Raw genomic sequence first — 22,468 nt, forward strand, 5'->3', positions numbered from 1 at the left:
GTAACAACTATTATTTGGAAAGAAATCGTATAGTGTTAGTAGGACACTAATAACACCATTACATAAAATAGGTTACTAAATTGCTAAATAAATACACTTATTTTGGAAACCAGATTAAAAAATAACAGAAAATTAAAATATGGTTGCATGTGGGAATAAAAAAGTCAGTTCTCACTGCACTTGTAATGATTTTGATTGATTGGCTTTAATTCAAATGTTCATTTAAAAATTCACTTGAATTTAGATAATATTTTGCTTTATTTCACACTTGATTTTTCTTGCTGGTGAATTTGTTCCATAGAAAGATGGTTGCAGAGTGCAAAGAATATGTGTTCGCTTTCTTCTCTTTGTTTGCTTGATTAAAGACTGACAACTGTATTGAATTCCAGAGAATGACAGTCTACCATGCTGATTGGAGAAATATATTTCAGTTTTGTTCTGTAGAAACTTCCCTTCAGGAATCACCTGCCTTTCTGTCAAACAACTTAACAATAACAAAGGCTAATGTAACTGAGCTGAAAATAAGTGTGCCAATTTATCCCTTTTGTTCGCCTGTAAAATGTTCCAGTTCTTGCTTCTTAGAAGAATGAAAATATGTGCAAGCTGTGTGTGTTTGGCTCTTATGCTGGCATGTTTACTTTAAATGGCCTTTTTCAGGAGTTGAAAAAAGAAGCAAAGAACAACAAAGGCTTATTGGACACCCTCAATGAAGTCAGCAGTGCCTTGCTGGAATTGGTGCCATGGAGGGCAAGAGAGGGGTTAGACAAAATGGTGACGGAGGACAATGAGCGGTACAGATTAGTGAGCGACACGCTAACTCAGAAGGTGGAGGAGATTGATGCTGCCATTCTAAGATCACAGAAGGTACTAAACAGCTGTTTTTGTTCTTTGGGCAATAAAAAGTTTGCCTCCAGAAATCTGTACCTGAACAAAGGTTGTTCGTTAACAATATTGCCATACATTTGTTATGCTTGAGCAACTAAAGGTCTGTTTGAATAGAATGTGACTGCACTGCTCAGACACAAGTGCCAGAGCAAAACTAATCTGTACATTGTTGTAGCCATCTGCCTCATTGTTAACACAAACCTTAGAGATCAGCCTTGTAGCCAAAATCATTGGGAGTACGAACCTGTGGGGATTTCTGTGGAAGTTTTGTCTGAGTGAGGACTACAGGCTCAGTCAGGCCCTATATCGTTTACATTTTATGCTGTAATACATATAATATGGCCCAGATCCTCAGCTTGTTTAAATAGGTGCAGCTCCTCTGAAGTCCATTTATACCAGCTAAGGATCTGGCCTTGTGCTTTTGTATTTTCTGCAGCTAACATGTTGGACCAACTTATTTTAAACTGCACTGAAGGACTGAGTTAATGGTGTAATTTGCATGCAGCTGCATAAATAAGTTGTTGAATATATGTGTGTGTTTCTAAAGTTTGCTTAGAAAATAATTGGGTGATTTTTTAGAATTGGCACTTGCATTTCATAGATGTAAATCTTTGTGGTCTCACATCTAGCTACCTGATGATGAGAGAAAAGCAGAGCTGCAAATTCTTCAATTTCTGCGTGAAGTTAATTTTACAAACACAAAAATATGAATGGAAATTTTTTCCAATGCCCAGAGCACCAACAAACAGAATTGGCTTCAGCCAAGCTGAAAGTATATATGGCATAGTTTCAAAACTTTGTGGAAACTGACTGTTAGAGGATTGGTGATAACGGAGGGTCCTAAGGTTATAAGTAATTTATAAATATTCTGACTATCTTTTATGGCGTTCATTCTGAATGTTTGTCTTATCTCAGCAGACACCTTTATAAAATTGTGGGCTAGATCCCCAGGGGCATGTGACCCGGGTGTATATGTGGGTTTCTACCAACTTTCTCCCCCACGCTTATTGTAGGGAGTAGTCAGGGACCAAACCAGCCTCTGGCACAATTTAGACAGCTTCAGGGCTGCTCTAATTTGCATTAGTGGCTAATAGTTCCAAAGGGCTGCTCCACCAGACAACATCATGAGGACACATTGCTCTCCAATTGTGATCCCTCCTCTCCTACCACACCCAGACCACCTCAGACTTCTCCTGTGTTGGGGAAGCCAGAAGGTATGGCAACTCCAGGAGCTATGAATGAGGAAGGAGCCAACCTCTTGCTCAGGGGAGTAGCAACAGGCAACCACCTGAAGTAGTGTTTGGGCAGAGGTGTTAGGAGGGATGAATGTAGTCGTAATTTAACCGTGCTGCAAATACTCAGAGGTTTTGCAGAGGGTCAAAGGCACCAAGAACACGTGGGTTAGAGCATAGGTGCCGACTCCAGGGGTGCTCTGGGGCTCAAGCCCCCCACATAAAAAAAAATAGGAGGTGCTCAGTACCCACCGGCCACAGCTGTTCAGCGGGGTCGTAAATCAGCTTGTGGGAGGGTGGAGAGCGGTGAGTGGCAGGCAGTTAGGAGGTCTCGGGGGAGAGGGTGGAGCAGGGGTGGGAAGAGGCAGGACCTCAGGAAAAGAGGTGGAGTGGGGGTGGTGCCTTGGGTAAGAGCGGGGATGGAGCTCCCACCGGGGAAAAAACTCAGCGTCTGTGGGCTAGCAGGTAAGGAGGCACTGGTGTGGGGTTAGGGAGGACATTTTTGGTCAGTGACAAAAGAGCAAGGCATGGGAAGAGGGCACCTCAAAGATGTGAAAGAAGAGTCCTGACGTAAATGTTAGATTGGAGATTAATTCTTGTAACTAACTGGTCCAAAATGATCCCAGGTGTAACGCAACAGAAGTCTATGGCATTACCCCAGATATCACTTCAACTCCCAATATTGAAGCTATTTGAGTCAAGTTCTACCCTTGTTCCCTGGGAATTCTGTGTAGAAATAAAATACAAAATTGCCCATTATGTTTGCATTCTATGGGTCCATTCTGCTACTCTGTTTCTGCCAAAGAGGATGCTTTACAGAGTGTTAAAGGAATTCTTAATTATTCAACACATTAACAAGTCGTCCTTTTCTGATCAAACAAATAGGAAATAAGGTGCATCTGGAATATTAATTTGATGGTATCAAAATGATGAATTCTGACTTGGCCAAGGGTAATTCAAAGCTCATAATTTACTCTGTCCTGCACAATGGAAATAAAATGCCATTGTGAAATCCTGATACAAGCAGTACCATTTTTTCAGTGTTCATTCTTAACATACTATACATACAAATCTCAACTAGAAACTCAACCTTAAAGAACCATTTAATAACACCTTTGGAATGGAGGTTGTTTGTAATTTTGAAATGTTCTTAGCAGAACAAAACGTTATGGTTGTTCTTTCAAAAGTTTTCAATGGAACATTGACTTAGTACAGCTCTGAAACTTTGCTATGCAGAAGAAAAATGCTGCTTTTAAGCATCTTAATTTAAATGAAACAAGCACAGACAGTTTCCTTACTTTCTCAAATCTTTTTTTAAAAATTCCCTTTATTTTTTTAGTAGTTTGCATTTAAGACAGTACTGTACTGTATTTGCTTCTCTTTTTTTGTCTCTCCTGCTGCCTGATTGCGTACTTCCGGTTCCAAAAGAGATGTGTGCTTTTCCAGTCAGTTTGTAACTCTGGTGTTCGTAACTCTGAGGTTCTTCTGTAGTTGTGTCACAGCATTCAGGCATTCCATTGCCGTGTTTGCATCATGACCTTCTTCAATTGAGCGTTTATTCATTATTATGACATACCCATGGCAATGCAACAACAAAAAGAAACATTTCAAGTAATTTGTAGTTCTCTATAAGTCCATTCACTGTCATCTGCCCTTCTTCTGACCCCCTGCTACCATCCCACCCTTTTAGAGGAAACAAAGCAGCCTTGTTATATTTGCTTAGCATATCCTGCGATGCCTTGCCCAGCATGTCAGTGTGTGACACACACCTGTGATAACACTGAGACCCCTGCAGAGTAAGATGAGCTTTAATCTGAGGGGTGGACTTCAGAAGAACTGGGCCCAAAGAGCCACATGCAGCTCTAGAACCATGGTGTGAACACCACTGGTGTAGCACACTAGTTTGGCAGTAGTATCATAATGCAGATGGAATGAGACTATATTTTTCTATAAAGTAGTTGCAAAATTTAGGACAAAATTACCTACTATCACTATAAATGAGAGATGACATCTAGTGGAAAATGTTTGTGATCTGTTTCGTATAACAAATGGATTAAAATAAGGATGATAAAGACTGACTCATAAGGGAAAAATAAATCTCAGGCCTATGCATGCATAATTAAGCTCTAAGACAGGACAGATTTAGTGGTTAAAGTGCACCTCAGGTACATTGGAGGCGCAGTGCAATGGTGGGTCTGCAGCTGCAAACTTGTAAACTGTTGGGTTTGTCAAACTAAGTCGGCGTGGTCAGTGCTGGAATAGGGAACCTACAAGGAAATCTTACAATGCATGTGACAGATTATGACACAGTACCTTTTCATCGATTTTCAAAAGAGCGCAGGGAAAGAATTTCAGGTGCTCAACACCCACAACTGGAGATGGATTTTCAGAAGAATTCAGCTGTCATTTTTAGGGTCTGGCTGCCCTGGAGCACAAAGGTGTAAATTCCAGCTCAAGGTGACATACCTCCACTAGCTCTGACTGAGCTAGCACACTAAAAACAGAAGTGTTGCTGCTGCAGTGTGAGTGAGGGGAGGAGCTAGCACAGGGATCGGTAACCTTTGGCACACGGCCCGCCGTGTAAGCCCCCTGGTGGGCCGGGCCGGTTTGTTTATCTACTGCATCCACAGGTTCGGCTGATCACGGCTCCCACTGGCCGCAGTTTGGGCTACTCCAGGCCAATGGGGACTGTGGGAAGCAGCGCGAGCTGAGGGGTGTGCTGGCTGCCGCTTCCCGCAGCCCCCATTGGCCTGGAGTGGTGAACCACGGCCAGTGGGAGATGCGATCGGCCGAACCTGTGGATGCGGCAGGTAAACAAACTGGCTCGGCCCACCAGGGGGCTTTACCTTGGCGGGCCACATGTCAAAGGTTGCCGACCCCTGGGCTAGTATGTACCTGTGGTCTCAGACAGGATCATTCTCAGGGTGGCTAGCCCATCCCGTCCTTGCACCGCTACAACTACACTTCTGTTTTTAGAGCACCAGTTCAATCAGCGCTAGCATGGCTATGCCCCCTCATCTTCCAGCGCTAGTGTTGACATACCCAGCATCACCTAAATATGACCCAGATTTTCAAAACTGCTCAGCGCCCACCAGCTTCTACTGTGACATTTGGGAACAGATTTTCAAAACAATTCAGCATCCAACATGTTGCTTCTCCTTGGCTTCACCTCAAAAATAGCCCTAAAACTGTAGTGTCCAAATTCATGTTTGCCCAGAGGTCATATAGACATGGGTTGAATCTGGACTATGCTGTGTTCAATCTACTGTCCCCTTTCTATGGATTTTAGGGCTCCTTATACCTCTTTTCCTGGTCCATTGCTCCTTTTTGCACAATGTAACAGAACATTGCCTCCTACTCAGAAATGCTTTGAGATTATTTTTTTTAAACATCAAAGTGTTAACTAATTCTAATGGAAAGTCAATTCTTCAGGAACAGAACAGGCTGTGCCCAAATTCAAAAAGAGCATTTTCTCACTTTATCCACCAGTTTTGCACTGACTTCAGTGGGGCCAGGATTTCAACCTTATTGTCTAATATTGCACTAATGCTTCTAGGTCTCATTAAACTTCTTAATGTCATAAGATTATATTGATTTGTCTCCAGATAATTACGATAAAAACATTTTAAAACAGATGGAAAAGACAAGTGAAAGTTAGGGTCATCACTAACAAGGAAAAGTAATATTCAGTGAAAAATTCTACATGTACTACATTCTCTTTGATCTTCTAATGTTGTCTGATAGAGGTTTGCAAGTTTGAGGAAAGTATGTTATGTCTCTCTTATTTTGCTGCTGCTTTTTCATGCTTATGAATTAAGCTGATTTTATTAAAGCTCTCAGTATCATTTTGACCTCTATAGTTCACATATATGTGAAATTATTTATAGAAATGGACCATTATCTTTTTAACAATTTAGCATTTGCATTTTTTAAAAATGGGGCTTTTTAACTACCTAAAGACAATCAATTCAAGCTTCATAATATAAAACTGCTGAACTAATTCATGTCTCCTTTATTTAGTTTGATCAAACAGCTGATGCAGAATTAGCCTGGATTGCAGAAACAGAAAAAAAATTGATGTCTCTGGGTGATATTAGGCTTGAGCAAGACCAGACCGCTGCTCAGCTACAAGTTCAAAAGGTAAAGAAATGCATTTCCAACTGTCATGTTAATTATTGGCCAGTGCTTTCTTAGTCTAGAAAATGTACTAGCGTGATTTAATTTTCAGTCCATCATAATGCACTTCGAAAATAGTTTTCACTTCATGCACTCAACCTTTATTGCTGACTGGTATTTATTGTGTCACAAGGCATTTACCATGGAGATTTTGAGGCACAAGGATGCTATAGATGAACTGGTTGAAACTGGGGATGAGATTATGAACACATGCACTGAAGAGGAGAAACAGTCCATGAAGGTAAGGTACCATAACTCACAGCTGGCATGATGGCTTTGAATCTCTGCATTTACAGAGCCACTCCCACAGGATCACCTTTCTTTTTCCACTATTATTGATCAGGCAAGTTCATCAGTTGTGAATAGATCATCATTTGATCTGAGCAAACAATGACACAGGAAGGGATACTCTTGAGGCACAAATTCCCTTGAGACTTCTTTCCTTAGAAATGTTCAGCAAGTAAGCACTGAGTATTTACTTCATTGTCTTCCATTGATTTTTAGGCCTGATTTTGCCACCTTTAGCCCCCTTTGAGTATTATGTAAGACAATGTGACTATCTGGGTGATTAAGTATCAGTCAACATGAGTAAGTGTGGCAGAATTGGTCCCTTTATAATCCACAGCAATGCAGTAAAAGCCTGTTAGGAATCCTTAATGGTGTTGCTATTTATTAACAGCAGTCAGCATTACAGCTAAAATCCAGATCCCACTGTTTGGCTTGTGTTGGTGGGTTAGACAATCAGGAGATGTGCCAAAGACAAGAAAGAGGAGTCTTCCCTCAAGGGCTATGGAGCCCTTGAGCCCACTGATTCAAAACACACTGAATGAGAATCTTTCCATTGATTTTAGTGGGCTTTGGGTCAGGCCTCAAACGAAAGGTAGGAATAAATGGTCAGTTTTCACAGTAGAGAGAGGTGAACAGCAAGGTCCCCAAAGGATGTGTGCTGGGACTTGTGCTTTTCAACATGTTCATTAATGATCTGGAATAGGGAGTGAACAGTGAAGTGGTGAAGTTTGCAGAGGAAATAAAAATATTCACGATAGTTAAGACAAAAGCTAACTGCAAAGTGTTACAGGGGGATCTCACAAAACTGGGTGACTGAGCGACAGAATGGCAGGTAAAAGTAATGCACATTGATAAGTGCAAAGTAATGCACATTGGAAAGAATAATCCCAACTCCACACATATACATATGTATTAGCTGTTATCACTCAATAAAGAGATCTTGGAGTCACCATGGATAATTGTTTGAAAATTTCAGCTCATTACGCAGCCGCAGTCAAAAGCCTAACAGAATGGTAGGAACTATTAGGAAAGTGACAGAAAATAAAAGAGAAAATATCATAATGTCACTAAACATATCCGTGGGGTGCAACATCTTGAATACTGTGTCCAGTTCTGGTCACCCCATCTCAAAAAGTATATATTAGAACTGGAAAAGGTTCAGAGAAGGGCAACAAAGATGATCAAAGGTATAGAGCAGCAGCGAGACTAAAAAGATTAGGGTTGTTCAGTTTAGAAACAGATGAGTAAAAAAGGGATATGATACAGATATATAAAATCATAAGAAGTGTAGAAAAGGTGAACAGAGAAGTGTTATTTATCCTTTCCCACAACATAAAAACCTGGGGTCAACTGATGAAATTAATAGGCCACAGATTTAATACCAGTAAGATGAAGTACTTTTTCACACAAGACACAACCTGTGGAACTCATTGCCATGGGAAGTTGTGATAGCCAAAAGTATAACTGGGTTAAAAAAAAAGAACTAGATAAGTTCATGGAGGATAGGCCCATCAATGGCCATTAGCCAAGATGGTCAGGAATGCAACCGCATGTTCTGGGAGACCCTAAACCTTTGATTGCCAGAAGCTGGGAGGGGAATACAACTGCCCTGTTTCTATACTCCCCTGAAGCTCTGGTACTGGCCACTGTTGGAGACAGGATACTGGTCTAGATGGACCATTGAACCCAGTGTGAAAGTTCTTATGTTCTTATCTGTGGGGGCTATTTCAGCCAAGTGGCTAAAAGAGCCTGATAAGGGGGTTTGCGCCTTCGCTTATACGGAGCTGGGGATGGGAGGATCTGCATAGCGGTAGATTCTCCCAGCCTAAAGATGCTCACCACTGTCCAGCAAAAAGAGAGATGAGTAAGGGGGAGCATGAGTGCTCACACCTTGCATGGTTCCCCCCACTTCCAATGCATCTCATCCTTGTGCTGCAGAAAACCATCTGTTCAGTTGCCTGGGGGATCTCTGCAGCTGGGGAAAAGAAGGCTCATTTGCCCCTAAAATAAACAAGGAATTCAGTTTACTTAAGTAAATGGCTGTAGAAGTAAAAGAAGATGATTTCATATGAGCTTTTGTTAAATATTTGTAATGTACTTAGTGAAAATTACCATTTATCTGTACATTAGACTGTGTATTGTCCTCTGGATAGCATCTTTGTAACTTAATTTACATGCTAGACATAAACTCAGGATAGCTTGTTCGTCCAAAAAAAGACGCACTATTTCACAATCAAGTTTATTTTATATATTTATTTATTTTCAGGGCTAGCTCTTGTGTTCACAGTCACATATAATCTTTCACAAGAATGATAACGCAGACTGCTTTCCATGGGAGAAATGTATAGCTACTTGCTTTCTTAATTTTTTTATTACCACTTGCATAAATGTCAGAGATTTATCATTTAAACTGTATGCGTTTAACTATCACGTTATGAATGTGATAACATCACCATTAGTTAATATAAGCTAAAATATAAAGAAACATGTCACACTTTCTGCTGGCTGTTTATAAGACCAGCCATGCCAGCTGAGGTTGTTGCCTCATCAGGTCTTGTAAACAAAGGAGTTTTTGTGCCTGATCAGTAGCACTTTGATTTGAGAGTTCCAAGGAAAACTCAGGCTCTGCCAAGAGTCATGGTGATGATTCTGCAGATGACAATCTTCTCCCAGACTGAGCTGTACTTGTACCCCAGTACTGTGCTAGTAGTCACTGTGCTACTGTGTCTTTTGGATAAGACTTAAAACCAAGGTCCTGACTACCTATAGTCACTTAAAGGTCATATGGCACTCTTCACCAGAGCAGGGTTTTAACCCAGGTTTTCTGGCCAAATTTAAACTTCAGGTTATAATCCGCCTATCTAAAATTCCACTTGTAGTTTCAGTGCACACACTATCCTTCGTATTGCCTTCTAAAGCTGCTATGCAGTGTTGCTGGTTCAGAGCAACTGCTATGTTTTACACTAGAGGTGGCTGAATTTCAATGGAGGGTGAAAGATAACTATTTATTCAGGGCCCTTAGGAGGCTATGCAGAGGGAGGGAATAAGGAACCTCCTTCCTTTTTGCATTGCCTGCATAAGGGCTGCCAAAATAACAGTCACAGCTATGACTCTAACTCCATTCCTCCCAATTGCCAGCCAGTGGGCTGGGTGGACATTCGGAGGAGAAGATGCTGCACCCCTGACAGGATGACATGGATTGCTTACCCCAATGCTCCCCAGTGTTCCCGTCCCCTCGCGGTGGTTTCGCTCCAATGCAGGGCTGTGCCTAAGAGTCACGATCAAGCCCACAGTTTGTAAGTTGTTCTGGAGCCCTCTGAATGAAGCCTAGAAACATATAAGACATCACTAAAAATGTGTTTGTCTTGAAAACGGTGTGTCAAAATCTGTGTAAATTGGATTAATTCTATTAATTTAAAGTACCACTGATTTACATTAGCACTACTAAGAGCAGAATTTGGGCTAGCTTTACTTAATGGTGGTGTAATAAATATAATAAGATGCTTAGATACCTGGGTAATAGACATTGTGTAAATATCTAAGATTGAAAGAGAGATAAGTGCTGCTATTTCTTGCTAATGTTGTTTTAGAGAAAACTGGAAAGCCTCTTACAGAAATATGATACGGTCTGTCAAATGAATGCTGAGAGAAACCTCCAACTGGAACGTGCTCAATCCCTGGTTAACCAGTTCTGGGAGACTTACGAAGAGCTTTGGCCGTGGTTAACCGAAATAGAAATGGTCATCTCGCAGCTTCCTGCTCCAGCTCTTGAATATGAAACTTTAAAGCAACAGCAAGAAGAGCATCGGGTAAGCACACTGCTACTTTATAAAACAAACCTTACACAAAGATCCAGTACATTGCAGCCTGCCTCCTTAGTACTGTCCAATTCTCAGATTCAAATGCATTTGATGCAGTTGTACACTATTAAAAAAAGGTTATGTACAATGATAATCCAAAATAAGTGCCCTTTATTTAAATCCTGTCACTGTTTGCCAAACTGCAAATGTAAACAAGGTTTTCTAGTAAAGGAAGTGAGCACTAGAAACACGAAAGAGACTTGTAATTATAGCAGCAGATTTGGAATGTACAAGAGTTATGAAGTCAGTTTAAAAAGTTCACTTAGATGTCGGTGTTAGAAGAAACCAAAAACATGAACAGATAAAAAACAGATTTGGGAAAGAATAGGCAAGGAACAAGATAAAAGAAATCTTGACTGTCATAAGAACTATAGTACCTGCTCTGAACCAAACTACCAGACTGATCCAATACAAGTAGATTCTCTCAGATGTTTTCCAAACTATGAGAATACTGTGGTCTAAATGGGTTTAGTAAGCAAACTGCATGTTCAGGGGGCTCACTTGGAAGATGTCTACTCAAAATGAGTAGATTTCTCATAACATTGTAGAATACTTGGAAGTCATTTTTATTTGTTCCTTTATTTCAGATTAATAATGCCTATCAGTAGTTTAGGTGCTAAATATATATATATTTATATATATAAAATATTATGGAGATATGCAAAATTATTTTTTTTGTTATTCCTTTGGAGAGCTAATCTTATGTTTTTTATGAGCCAAGGAGATAATGAGACAACTAGATTTTCCAGTGTTACAGACAGAGAGGGCCAAGCATCCAGCACTTTGGTTCCAGTGGATAATGTATGTGATTTCTAATATATAAAATATTTTTAGACATTTGCTATGAAACTGAATGCAGGACTCAAGGGTGGATAATAAAGTCACAAAATAAATGCTACATATTAGTTTAGTGAGCTGAATATGATCTTGCCTACAGACAAGATTATTTGCATTTGGTATAGAATATATCATGTTTTGTATATTAACTATTCAATGTTCATATTATATTCCTCAGTGCACTGATTTTACAGTGGATAAATGTACTTAGTTCCATAGATTTAAAATTTTAGTGACTCACTTGTCTTGTTTTCTCTCAGACTTTAATGCAAATGCACAGTTCAAATATATTGGTTGATGTACAGTGACTTCACCCAGTTGCCTTCAAACTATGTATTGTCCACCAGAGACAAACATTTTCCATTAAGAGATTAAGACTGCGTATATTAGATCATCTTTGCAAAATATGTTCCTTAGTTACAAGCCTAGTCTTGCTCACTTTTCTCACGCAATTAGGCCCACTGACTTCACTCATTCTGCTTGCATGAGGCCCGACATTTGTATTTTTACTAGATCATGCCATTAGCTGAAGATTTGTTTGTTTAGCAGAAGACTAATGTTATACAAGTTTTTAATGAATAATGGATCTAATCTGAAAAACTGATTTTCTGGAATTGTTTCCAAAATAGTTTGCCATGAGAAAGACCTCCTAAATCATATCTAGCCCTGTTTTATTTTTATTTTAAAGTTTTAAATGTTAATACAATGAACTGTACTCCATTTTATTTTTTTATGTTATAGTTAAATAGTATTTGTTTTATTACATCTAGAGTCATTTACTGCATTTAGTTAATCCTATTTTAATAACACAGTAAATCAATCTGGGTGAAATTTGTCCCTGAACAGAGAGCTACCTCAGCACCTGTGCACCATTTAAATAGAACTTAAGTGGGTGCATGGACCTTGTGCTGTTCTGATGCCTAGGGGTAAACTTCTCCTATGAGTATGCAATTTTGTAAAACCCTTTTCTCCATTTTTATTACTATAGCATACCCACAGATTTACTGCTTTATATCTTTTTTCTAACACTGCACCTTGTTGCAAAGAATAGGAATGCAACATACAGTCACTACTGATCTGGAGAGACAAGGTGGGTGAGGTAATAAAGATTTGCCTCACCTACCTTGCCTCTTTAATATCTTGGGACCAACACGGCTACAATGCTGATCTGGAATCAGTTTTATGGAATGATTAGGTTTGAGACAATTGGTCTCTTTGCTTGTCAGATACTTAGAATCCAGTGATAGGCAAAACCAAAAGTGTTCTCTGTGGAGAGTCATCCAGAAGTTTAGACTTTACTGAACTATCTGAACCTTTGAGGACCCCAATCATGCCGATCAATCCTCCTTCCCCAGGTCCCACATTACTTGCCTCCCCTACATAAGCTATGACTTTCATTGCTACATAGTTATTTTGGGGAAGAGACCTGGTTGTCTCCTATCCCGCCCTAGGTCTCATTCTTTTTCTAGGGGGAGCAGGTAAAGTACAATTCAGGATTAAGATCTCCTTTGCTGAAGGGGAGGAGATTTATTTACAGCATGACCCAGCTCCTGCTCGGTTGGATCCTCACAATGCATTTTAAAATGTAAAAGAAAGCTTGGAGTAGGAACAGTGTTTTTGCTTGTTCCTGGCTTTTCTGTCAGGGGCCAGCCTGCAGCTGAGCCAGTCTCCTGGTAACCCAGTGAGTGAAGCTGGCCCTGATGGAAGCTGTCTGTTTGACTGCAATACCTGATGCATGCAAGAATCTGCAGGCTGATACTTACGCTCAGTAGCAGCAGCAGTCTAGTGGCTGCTTGCATTCCTAGCCCACAGCTGCACATGGTCCTGTACCTTCCTCTACTGTCTCTAGTCTTGCTCCTGCCTGCCCCAGCCTGTACCTGCTCTAGCTCCAGCCACCAGCTCCTTCCTGATCTCTCACTGCTGGCTCAGACTCTCTGCTTCACCCTGTGACTGTGACTCTGGCTACCCATTCAGCTTAGGCTTTGGTTTCTGACTTCTGGTTCTGACCCTCTCCTCCACCTTCTGACTGTGACTCCAGTTTACTCTTCGGCTTGAGCTTTGGTCACTGATGCCCAGCTATAAACTTGGACTTCTGTCCTGGACTTCCCCCATCTGGGTTCAGCTCTGTCTGGTAGGCCGGACTCTTGCTTCAGCCACTTGGCTAGATCGCCCATGACTCAGCTGCTGACACTTTGAGCATCCCAAAAGATTGAATGAGGGTGGGTAAACAGCAGTACTGCCCTTCAGATGGATTCCACAGAGGCAACCATGCTCCTGCTGGACACTGTGGGATTCCTGCAGACCCTAGAGGCCCAGGTTATGGTTTTGTAGGTACACGCTGCAGACCTACAGGCTCAAATCGTCCCGCCCATAGCTGCTGTCCAGCTTCTAGAAACCAGAGATTCCAGTGCTGGATAAATTTGATGGGGACCGTAACAAGTTCTGTAGTTTCATGAACCAGTGCCAGCTCCTGTTCATTCTGTGGCCCCAGTCATTCTCCACTGACCAGACCTGAGTAGGGCTTATTATTAGTCTGCTAACTGGGGAGGTTCAGTGTCTTCCCTCCTGAAGAGTTTGTTAGAACTGTGGCAGTTGTAGTTAATGATCTGGACTGCATGGAGTCCACTAAGAATGCACTTAGAGGGCTGCATCAGGGAAACAGGTCAGTCGCCAAGTTTTCCAGAGAGTTCCATTGCCTGGCAGTAGACACTAAATGGAATGAGGTGATGCAGCGCTACCATTTCTGATATGCCATAAGCAGGGAAATCAAGGACAAGCTGGCACTGGTGGAGCAGCCACCTGACTTGGATGCCTTGGTCAAGTTGTGTACCAGTATTAATGATTGCCTGACTGAACACCTCTTGGAGAGAGAGTTGAGTACCTGATCCCCTTCCATGTTCTCATCGCAGGGGCCCAGGAAGATCAGCTGGGTTCAGCCTTGCCTCTCTGAGGCAGAGAAGGGCTGTTGTTGTGCTTCAGATCTACACCTGTGTTGTGGAAAATTTGGACACTAAACCCTGGGACGCCCTGCTAAGAACTGAGCCAACCATAAGAATCTGGAATATCTTTGAACTGCTTGTAACCTTAGCCAGCAACAGAGTAGCAGGTCACTTTTCTTTTCCAGATTTGATTTTGTCATCATGTACCACACTGGATCATGGAATGGGAAGGCAGATACCCTGTCCCCAAACCACATACTTGCCGAGTCAGGCACTGCTCCCTTGGCTACCATTGTACATCTGTCAAATTTGACTCAAGGGACAGCAAACAGGATTGGATGTTCCTCATCCCGTCCCTGTTTCCCCCTGATCCAAGCTACTAAGGTCTGTCAGACCCTAGATGCTTCTAACATTCTGCCCAGCTCATGGTTTCATTTGAAGGATGATCTGCTTTATCGCGGAAGGTGCTGTTATATCCCAGAGGACCAGCCCAGACTTGAGGTATTAGAGATGTGTCACAGTATGCCAGTTGCCTGCCATATTGTCTGCTTCAAAACCCAAGACCTAAGTGTTATTGAATTTCTGGTGGCCAACGTTGAGTACTGGTGTTAAGAGGTACGTTAATTCATGTGATCTGTGCTGTTGAAGTAAGTGCCTACATGCAGAATCACTTGTCCTCCTTCAGCCTATGCCTACCCCATCTCAACCCTGGTCCTCGGTATCCTTGGACTTCATCATAGGCTTGCACCATCATCCTTGTCACAATCGATGTCCTCACTAAAATCGTGCACTTTATTTCCATTCACTCTCTCTCAACTGCCCAGGAAATGGCCCACCTTTTTCTTTTTCTAGATCATGTTGTTTTGGCTCCATGAGCTGTCAACAATAGTCTGAGATCAATGTTCACAATTCACTTCCCATTTTTTGGTGCAAACTCTTAAGAATGGAATTGCTTGCCTCCTCACCTTATCTGCCACAAACCAATGGGCAGACAGAATAAGTGAACCAGGTCCTCAAGCAATACCTCCATTGCTTTGTCAATTATCATCAAGATGACTGGGTCATCCTTCTGCCATATGCAGAATTTCCATACAACAACTCCACTCATGCATCCACCTGAGATAGCCCATTCTATGCAAACTACGGTTTCCATGCTCAACTTCATTCAGCTGCATCTCCAGACTCCCAAGTCCCTACCACAGCAGACCTAGTTGCCCACCTTCACCAGGAGCACCAAGAGCTTATTGAATCTTTGAAGCTTCCAAGAGGCATACAAATATCATGCTAATCCAAAAATGCCAAGTCACACTGACCCTGTCTGTAGGAGATACGGCCTGGTTTTCCTCCAAACATCTAAAATCCACCAGTTCCCAAGCAAATAGGACCATCAATACCTAGGCCCATTTAAGGTAATGGAACAAATTAACCCTGTAGTGTTTAGGGAATGCTGGAATATTAGAAGGTCCACCCAGTTTTCTATGTGTCTCTTCTTACACCGTACATGGAGAATCCCTTTCATGGCCACTCTACTCTAGCACCACCTCCCGTCAATATCCAGGGACAGGAGGAATAGGAGGTCTGGGAAATTCTAGTCGCCAAATGAGTTTGAGGCAAACTCTATTATCTGGTGGACTGGAAGAGCAATTGTGGGACCTGGTAGAAAATGTCCATGATCTAGAACTCATATATGCCTTCCATCAGAGATATGCCCTGAAACTAGTCCTACGGTCCCTACGAGGCACACTTGAAGTGGGGGGACTGTCAGGAACCAGCTGCAGCAGAGGCAATTTCCTGGCAACCCAGTGAGTGCAGCTGGCCCTGATACAAGCTGTCCGATTGACTGTACCACCTGATTGGCTGCAGGAATTTGCAGGCTGAGACTTAAGCTCAGTAGCAGCTGCAGTCCAGTGGCTGCTCAACACATTCCTAGCCTGCAGCTGTACTTGGTCTCATCTCTGGTTCCACTGTCTCTAATCTTGCTCCTGCTCTAGCCCCCAGCTCCTTCCTCACCTTGTATGCCTGGCTCAGACCATCAGTTCCCCCTTCTGACTGCAACTCTGGCTAACTCTTCAGCGTAGGCTTTTGTTTCTGACTCCTGGTTCTGACCCTCCGCTACCCCTTCTGACTGAGACTCCAATTAACCCTTCAGTTTAGGCTTTGGTCTCTGATTCCGGTTATGATCATTGGGTTCACTCCTGGATCTGCCCCATCTGGATTCAGTTCTAACTGGTAGGCCAGACTCTTGCTCCAACTACTAGGCAAGACTTCCCACAACTCGGTCGCTGACACTTTTGTTGCCCTTCATGGTGTATTCTGGAATGTAACTCCAAGGATCTTTTCAGTTTCAAAGTAGCTGATCAGTGGGACCTAATCAGGAATTACTAGGGTTCACTGCAACAGGAAGGGGTGAGTCGTCCCTGCCAGAGGATGAGACCTGATGGGATAGGGAGAGAGTGAGTCTTCAGGTAGGATAAGAAGTCATAGAGGTGGGAAAGAACAGGCTTCTCACACAAACCCTTTCACCCACTATTCAGAAGATCTGTTGTAAAAGGTAGTAGAGAGAGTGGGAAGGCATAGGGGCTAGGTTGGGACTTAGTCCCAAAGACTTTAACTGATTTTCCCTAGAGGACTGGATTTTATTTTCAGGGGTTGGTCAATTGGGGACAAATTGATGTGCTTGTCTCTGTCAAAAAACCTAGCATGTATTTATAAATCCTGGGGTCGTGCAGACTGTGGTCTTGTGACTGAAACAGGGAACTGGGAAACGGGACATATAGATTTTATTCCCAGCTCTACCACTCACTTATTTTAACCTCTCTGTGCTTCAGTTTTTCCCTCTATAAATCCAGGATAATAAGACTTTCCATATCTACATCACAGAGTGCTCTGATGCTAATATAATGTTAGTACAGTACTCTGCATTTGTTTGATGGAAGGCACTATGTAAGTGATAAGGATTAGTAATAACCTCAAGGTGCATTATGTCAAGAGCAGATATCCAGTGTTGTTATGCAACTATCTGTAATATTACTGTCATTGCAAGAATTGCAGATTCTAACATGAAATGGAGTGTCCGTGGCCAGTATCGTATGCACAGTTAGCAACTTGGATATAATAATATGTTCTACATTATTTATTTCATAGAGCTTCCTAGTCTATCTTTAAATGTAACATTTTGTGCCTGGATAGCTATTCAGTGTTGGAAAGAGAACCATCACAGACAGGCCAATGACTGACTATAGTCAATGTGATTTGTGCTGTACTTTAGGATGAAAAGTATTTGTTTAGAATTCCTTGCCAGCTGGATGTGTTAGAAGTGCAGACAGCTGTAATGTGGCAGTGTAAGCGTAAGAAACTGATAAGTTATTTGGTTTGTTATAGCAACTGCGTGAGCTGATTGCTGAACACAAGCCTCATATAGATAAGATGAACAAAACTGGCCCTCAGTTGTTGGAGTTGAGCCCAGGAGAAGGTTTTTGTATCCAAGAGAAATATGTGGCGGCTGACACCCTTTACAGTCAAATTAAAGAAGATGTCAAAAAGCGAGCACTAGCTCTGGATGAAGCCATTTCTCAGTCTACTCAGGTATCAATTTAAACTCAAAGTAACTGAGTTCATTCAAATGGAAATATATACATTGTCATTAGGCTATGGATTAACCACAAATGGCAGGTTTATCTCCCGTACCCACCCACATGGCCTGTGAATGCTTAGATCACTGCTCATGGCATTGTTTTTCTGTTAGTCAGGGGGTTATAACTTTTTATATTGATCAATATACTAGTGCTATCCTTGCAACATTTTATTGGCACATGGCAAATCATTTTGAAGTAATTATTTAAGGAACATCTGAATGCTAAATATGGGATGTTACTTTCACCTTCATTCTGGGTAAACATTTTCTCTTCCACGCATATTAGTAATTCATGCTGCCCCCTATGGACCCCAGAGTCAATCAGCTAAGTCACACATACGTAGTTGGAACTCACAACATTCAGCTACCAATGCAGACCTCTACCACTGAAGGTGAAGGAGAATCTCCATTAAATGTTAGCAGTAGAAGGGTTTACATCTTCTTTGTAGACCAGCCATTAGAGAATGAGATAATCACAAGCACTTGAACATATGTACAAACTGCTAGCCAGTGTTTTATAATTAGAATTTATGTGCAGTCATCAAAATGGAACCCCCAGATTTTACTAGATTTCACATTTCATTACAAACTTAAAACTCTGATCGGGTTCCTAGGAAAATGAGCTAAGATTCAGGAAACTTTGGAGTGAACCTGAGTTGGGGTATTATTATGCATCAAATCCTTGAGACATTTGAGGTTTTGCATGGTTTCACTTTTGAACTTGCTGAAATTCTGTGTTTTTTAGTTTCACTTTGAGATTTTTTTGAGTTCACTCAAATTCAAAACAAATTCACTCAGATTCAAAACAAGTTCACTCAAACAAAACTGACTGTGTGTGTGTAAAACCATATAGCCCAAAGCCAGAATAAAACCACTACATTTTATATAGCTCTACAGACACAACTTCTCTCTCCTTCACATGCACTGGGGAACAAGTAATAGTACTGATAGTCTCTCCAGATCTAGAATACTTTCCCAAATGCTTCTGTAAGTAACATATGTTAAAATGCTCCTCAGGATATGCCTTTATATACGTTTTTTTATCTTGGGTCATCTCACTATGTTTCCAGACTGCTGACGGTGTGTGTAAAAGCCTGTGAGCAGCCCATATCACCAACTGGTATCTTAATGTGCTATTTCCAATTCTTATGTTGAACCATCATACTTTTAAGCATTCTAAAACAATCAAAGTACACATGCTGCTGAAATACAACTACCAGTAATTATTTTAGATGAAAACATTGTTCTGTACTTTAAGGGTTCAGTCCTACTGCCATTAAAGTCCTTTGGAGCTTACCTCTATACCTTTCCAACCCCAATATTGAGTGCCAGATATATAAATACAAAAGAGTTTCTCTATGTAAAGAAGAAAATCATAGATGCATGCTCATTTGTAACATCCAGAGTATCAGTATGTTGAAAAGCTGCTTACATATTTAAAAATGTGTTAGGATTAAATTTATATATGTTTATAAAAATGTATGTACACATGACAAAAAGAAGACAATAGAATTTGTTTTGATATAATCCCTTTTTATTAAAATATCCCAGAGTGTATTGTCATAAACATATAATATCGTGGAGATGTAAGCATTTGCTTACACAGTCTTGGAAGTATCAGTATCTAACTCATCAATGTGTAAAGTGCATTAGACTATCTTACGCATGAAAGGCACTGTGTAAGCCCAGAAGCTGTACTGTTTTATAGATATACAATATTCCCTATTAAAGTTAAGGTCAAATGTCCCATTCACTTCAGTAGGAGCAAAATCAGGCCCAATGAGTTCATCAGCATTTTAAATTGTTTGTTTAAAATGTTCTGGCATGCAAATTAGAGCAGAGTAGAGCAAATCAGAGAAGAGTTAAACTAATTTAACTTCAGTTTTTATCACTTATATGGGATTTGGCTTCCTAGTGTCACAATAAATGTAATAGACATCTGAATATAGTAACAGCTGCATCTCACCCTTAGTATATACTTCACAAGCATGTAGGATATTCACACACATTCTAACAAATACACCCCAGTTTATTAACATCATTCACACTCTGTTGAGAAGTCAGATGTATAGTGAAACTGCCACAAGAAAGGGGAAATTGGACTTTCATTGGATCCATGTTCTTTTCAGTGTAAAGGAATTTCTTTTTGTTTCACTTCAGATGACCCTGCTCTCTCAGATTCTTCCACAGTTCTTCCAGGTGTGTTAGATACTGCTCAGAATAGATATCTGAACTTACTGCCACCACACGATTAGTTCATAGCAATTACCTGACACATCAAACACTCATCAGTGCTTCCATGCACTACATTGTTCCCAGTGTGAAACATTATAATAATACATATCCTTAAAATAACACAAAGCTTTATATTGAATACAATCACTTCATATACATGTTAAAAGATGGAAGTGGAAAACCCATGGTTCTCTAAAATTTGGAATAAAGTAGTCTATTAATTAAACAGGACTATAGTCAGGTAAATGTTGTTGGCAGGTGTAACAATGCCCCTCTATGGGTGAGCTGTAGGGACTGAACCCAGGACCTGTGGATCCAAAAGCATGAATCTCTATTGCTTGACCTAAGGACCTGGTCTGTTTGTTTAGAGGCAGTAGCTGTCTCTCAGAGCTCTCTGCGTAGCCTAGTCATTAGAAAGGGATAAAAAGCTACACGGTATTAGAGCGCACCATGCAACTAGGGATGTTTAATATGTTAGTTTATCAGTACCTTTCTTTTCAAGGAAATCGTCAGATGAAGGTCTTTTGATTGTTTTGTCTTTCCTCCCATTTCCTTTCCTCCTCACCCCTCCCTCTTTTATGCCCCAGTTTCATGACAAGATAGATCCAACCCTCGAGAGTCTGGAACGCATAGTTGAACGTCTGAGGCAGCCACCTTCAATCTCAGCTGAGGTTGAGAAGATTAAAGAGCAGATCAGTGAAAATAAGAATGTGTCAGTAGATCTGGAAAAACTTCAGCCTGTGTATGAGACACTCAAACAGCGTGGGGAGGAAATGATAGCTCGCTCAGAGGGAGCTGATAAGGATATATCCGCTAAAGGTAATAATTTATCTGAGAGAGAGAAAGTTTCTTTCTAGTTGAAATAAACAAAGCTGTAGTAAATAAAATCTTCATTTTTTGGTTACCAGCTAGCTTATTTTTGAATGTTCTCATGTAGAAGGGCCTTATGATTTAAAAAAAGCAATCTTCTTGCTTTATAAACGGTTGTCATAAATCAGACCTTTGGTGTGTTTTTTTTTGTTTGTTTTTTTTGAAGTGCTATGTTAAATGATTCTGTTTATCATTGTTGTGGGTATTTTACAACCTGAATTAAAAAGCTAGATGGTTTCTTCCATAAGGAGTATACATGTGACATATGTATACATGATGTATCACTATAAAAGTAAACATAAATGTTGGTTGCCCATGTAATAGAGTCTTTTTGCCTATTTAGCTGTTCAGGATAAAATTAAACAAATGGTCTTCATCTGGGAAGACATCCAGGCCTTGACCGAGGAAAGGGAGGCCAAATTGCTGGATGTGATGGAGCTGGCTGAAAAGTTCTGGTGTGATCACATGGCTCTTGTAGTCACTATTAAAGATACTCAGGATTTCATCCGAGAACTGGAGGGACCCGGAGTTGACCCCTCTGTAGTCAAACAACAGCAAGAGGCTGCAGAGGTCAGTAGAAAGTATTTTTTTTACGTTTAAAGGATTTTTTTCCAATACAGACAGGAAATGTGATATTTTTACAAAATTACCATGAAATACAACAAGAGAATTCCTTCAGAAACCAACAGGAATAATTACATAGAAATTAACTATAACAGTATTTCAAGACTGCTTGGCAAATAATTAGTATATCAAAACTTTTGCTTTTTGTGCATAGATGTTTCAACATGTGAGTGCCTATAGGCTTATCTGTGTCTCTCTGTGTATATGTTAAATATGTAATTGAAATTAAACAAGTCATACATATATTAGATTCTCTGAATATTATGTAGCATTTAAAAGAAATGAAATTAATATGCTTTCTTCCAAGCCCGCAATCAGTTATACTGATTATAACAATTTAGCAGCAGGAATGGTGACCACTGAAAAACAAAAACAGCAGGTTGAAGAACTCTAAATGATTAAAGCCTTCTAGTCTGTACATATTACCTTTGTACAAAATCACTTATTCTTATAAGCCCTGGTTTTCATTTAAATGAAGGCCACTTTACACCACTCTGTCAGTGTAAAGGGGCATTATAAGTGAACATGCATTTATGCTTACTTCAGGGTCCTTTCACATTGCCAGAGAGATGTTACACTTGTGACCTTAATATAAATAAGAATCAAGGCCGATAATGTTGTCCCTTAAAAGCAATTGTATCAATATTCTTGAGTTTTAAAATATAGCAACATTGAAAAATTTAATTTTTCTCATTTTAGGCTATCCGAGAAGAAGTTGATGGACTGCAGGAAGAACTCGATATGGTGGTAAACTTAGGATCTGAACTTATAGCTGCTTGTGGAGAGCCTGACAAGCCTATTGTCAATAAGAGCATAGATGAGGTATGAGTAACATAAATGCTTAATACTAATGTGTTATAGTGTTTGTGTACTGTAGAATGGATAGTC

General features: G+C 40.6%; 1 protein-coding gene across 8 annotated transcripts in view; it reads left to right on the forward strand.

Moving 5' to 3' along the window:
• Positions 1-22,468, forward strand: part of DST (dystonin) — a 436,076-nt gene that overhangs the window by 358,922 nt on the left and 54,686 nt on the right. For all 8 annotated transcript variants that reach the window (XM_039528295.1, XM_039528296.1, XM_039528299.1 and 5 more), the window contains 8 exons: positions 658-864; positions 6,138-6,257; positions 6,427-6,534; positions 10,172-10,390; positions 17,599-17,802; positions 20,674-20,905; positions 21,300-21,526; positions 22,280-22,402. In XM_039528295.1, coding sequence (XP_039384229.1) covers positions 658-864; positions 6,138-6,257; positions 6,427-6,534; positions 10,172-10,390; positions 17,599-17,802; positions 20,674-20,905; positions 21,300-21,526; positions 22,280-22,402 — 1,440 coding nt within the window. The remainder of the gene's footprint in view (positions 1-657; positions 865-6,137; positions 6,258-6,426; positions 6,535-10,171; positions 10,391-17,598; positions 17,803-20,673; positions 20,906-21,299; positions 21,527-22,279; positions 22,403-22,468) is intronic.

Source organism: Mauremys reevesii, linkage group 3 (genome assembly GCF_016161935.1).
Source record: "Mauremys reevesii isolate NIE-2019 linkage group 3, ASM1616193v1, whole genome shotgun sequence".
Taxonomy (NCBI): domain Eukaryota; kingdom Metazoa; phylum Chordata; order Testudines; family Geoemydidae; genus Mauremys; species Mauremys reevesii.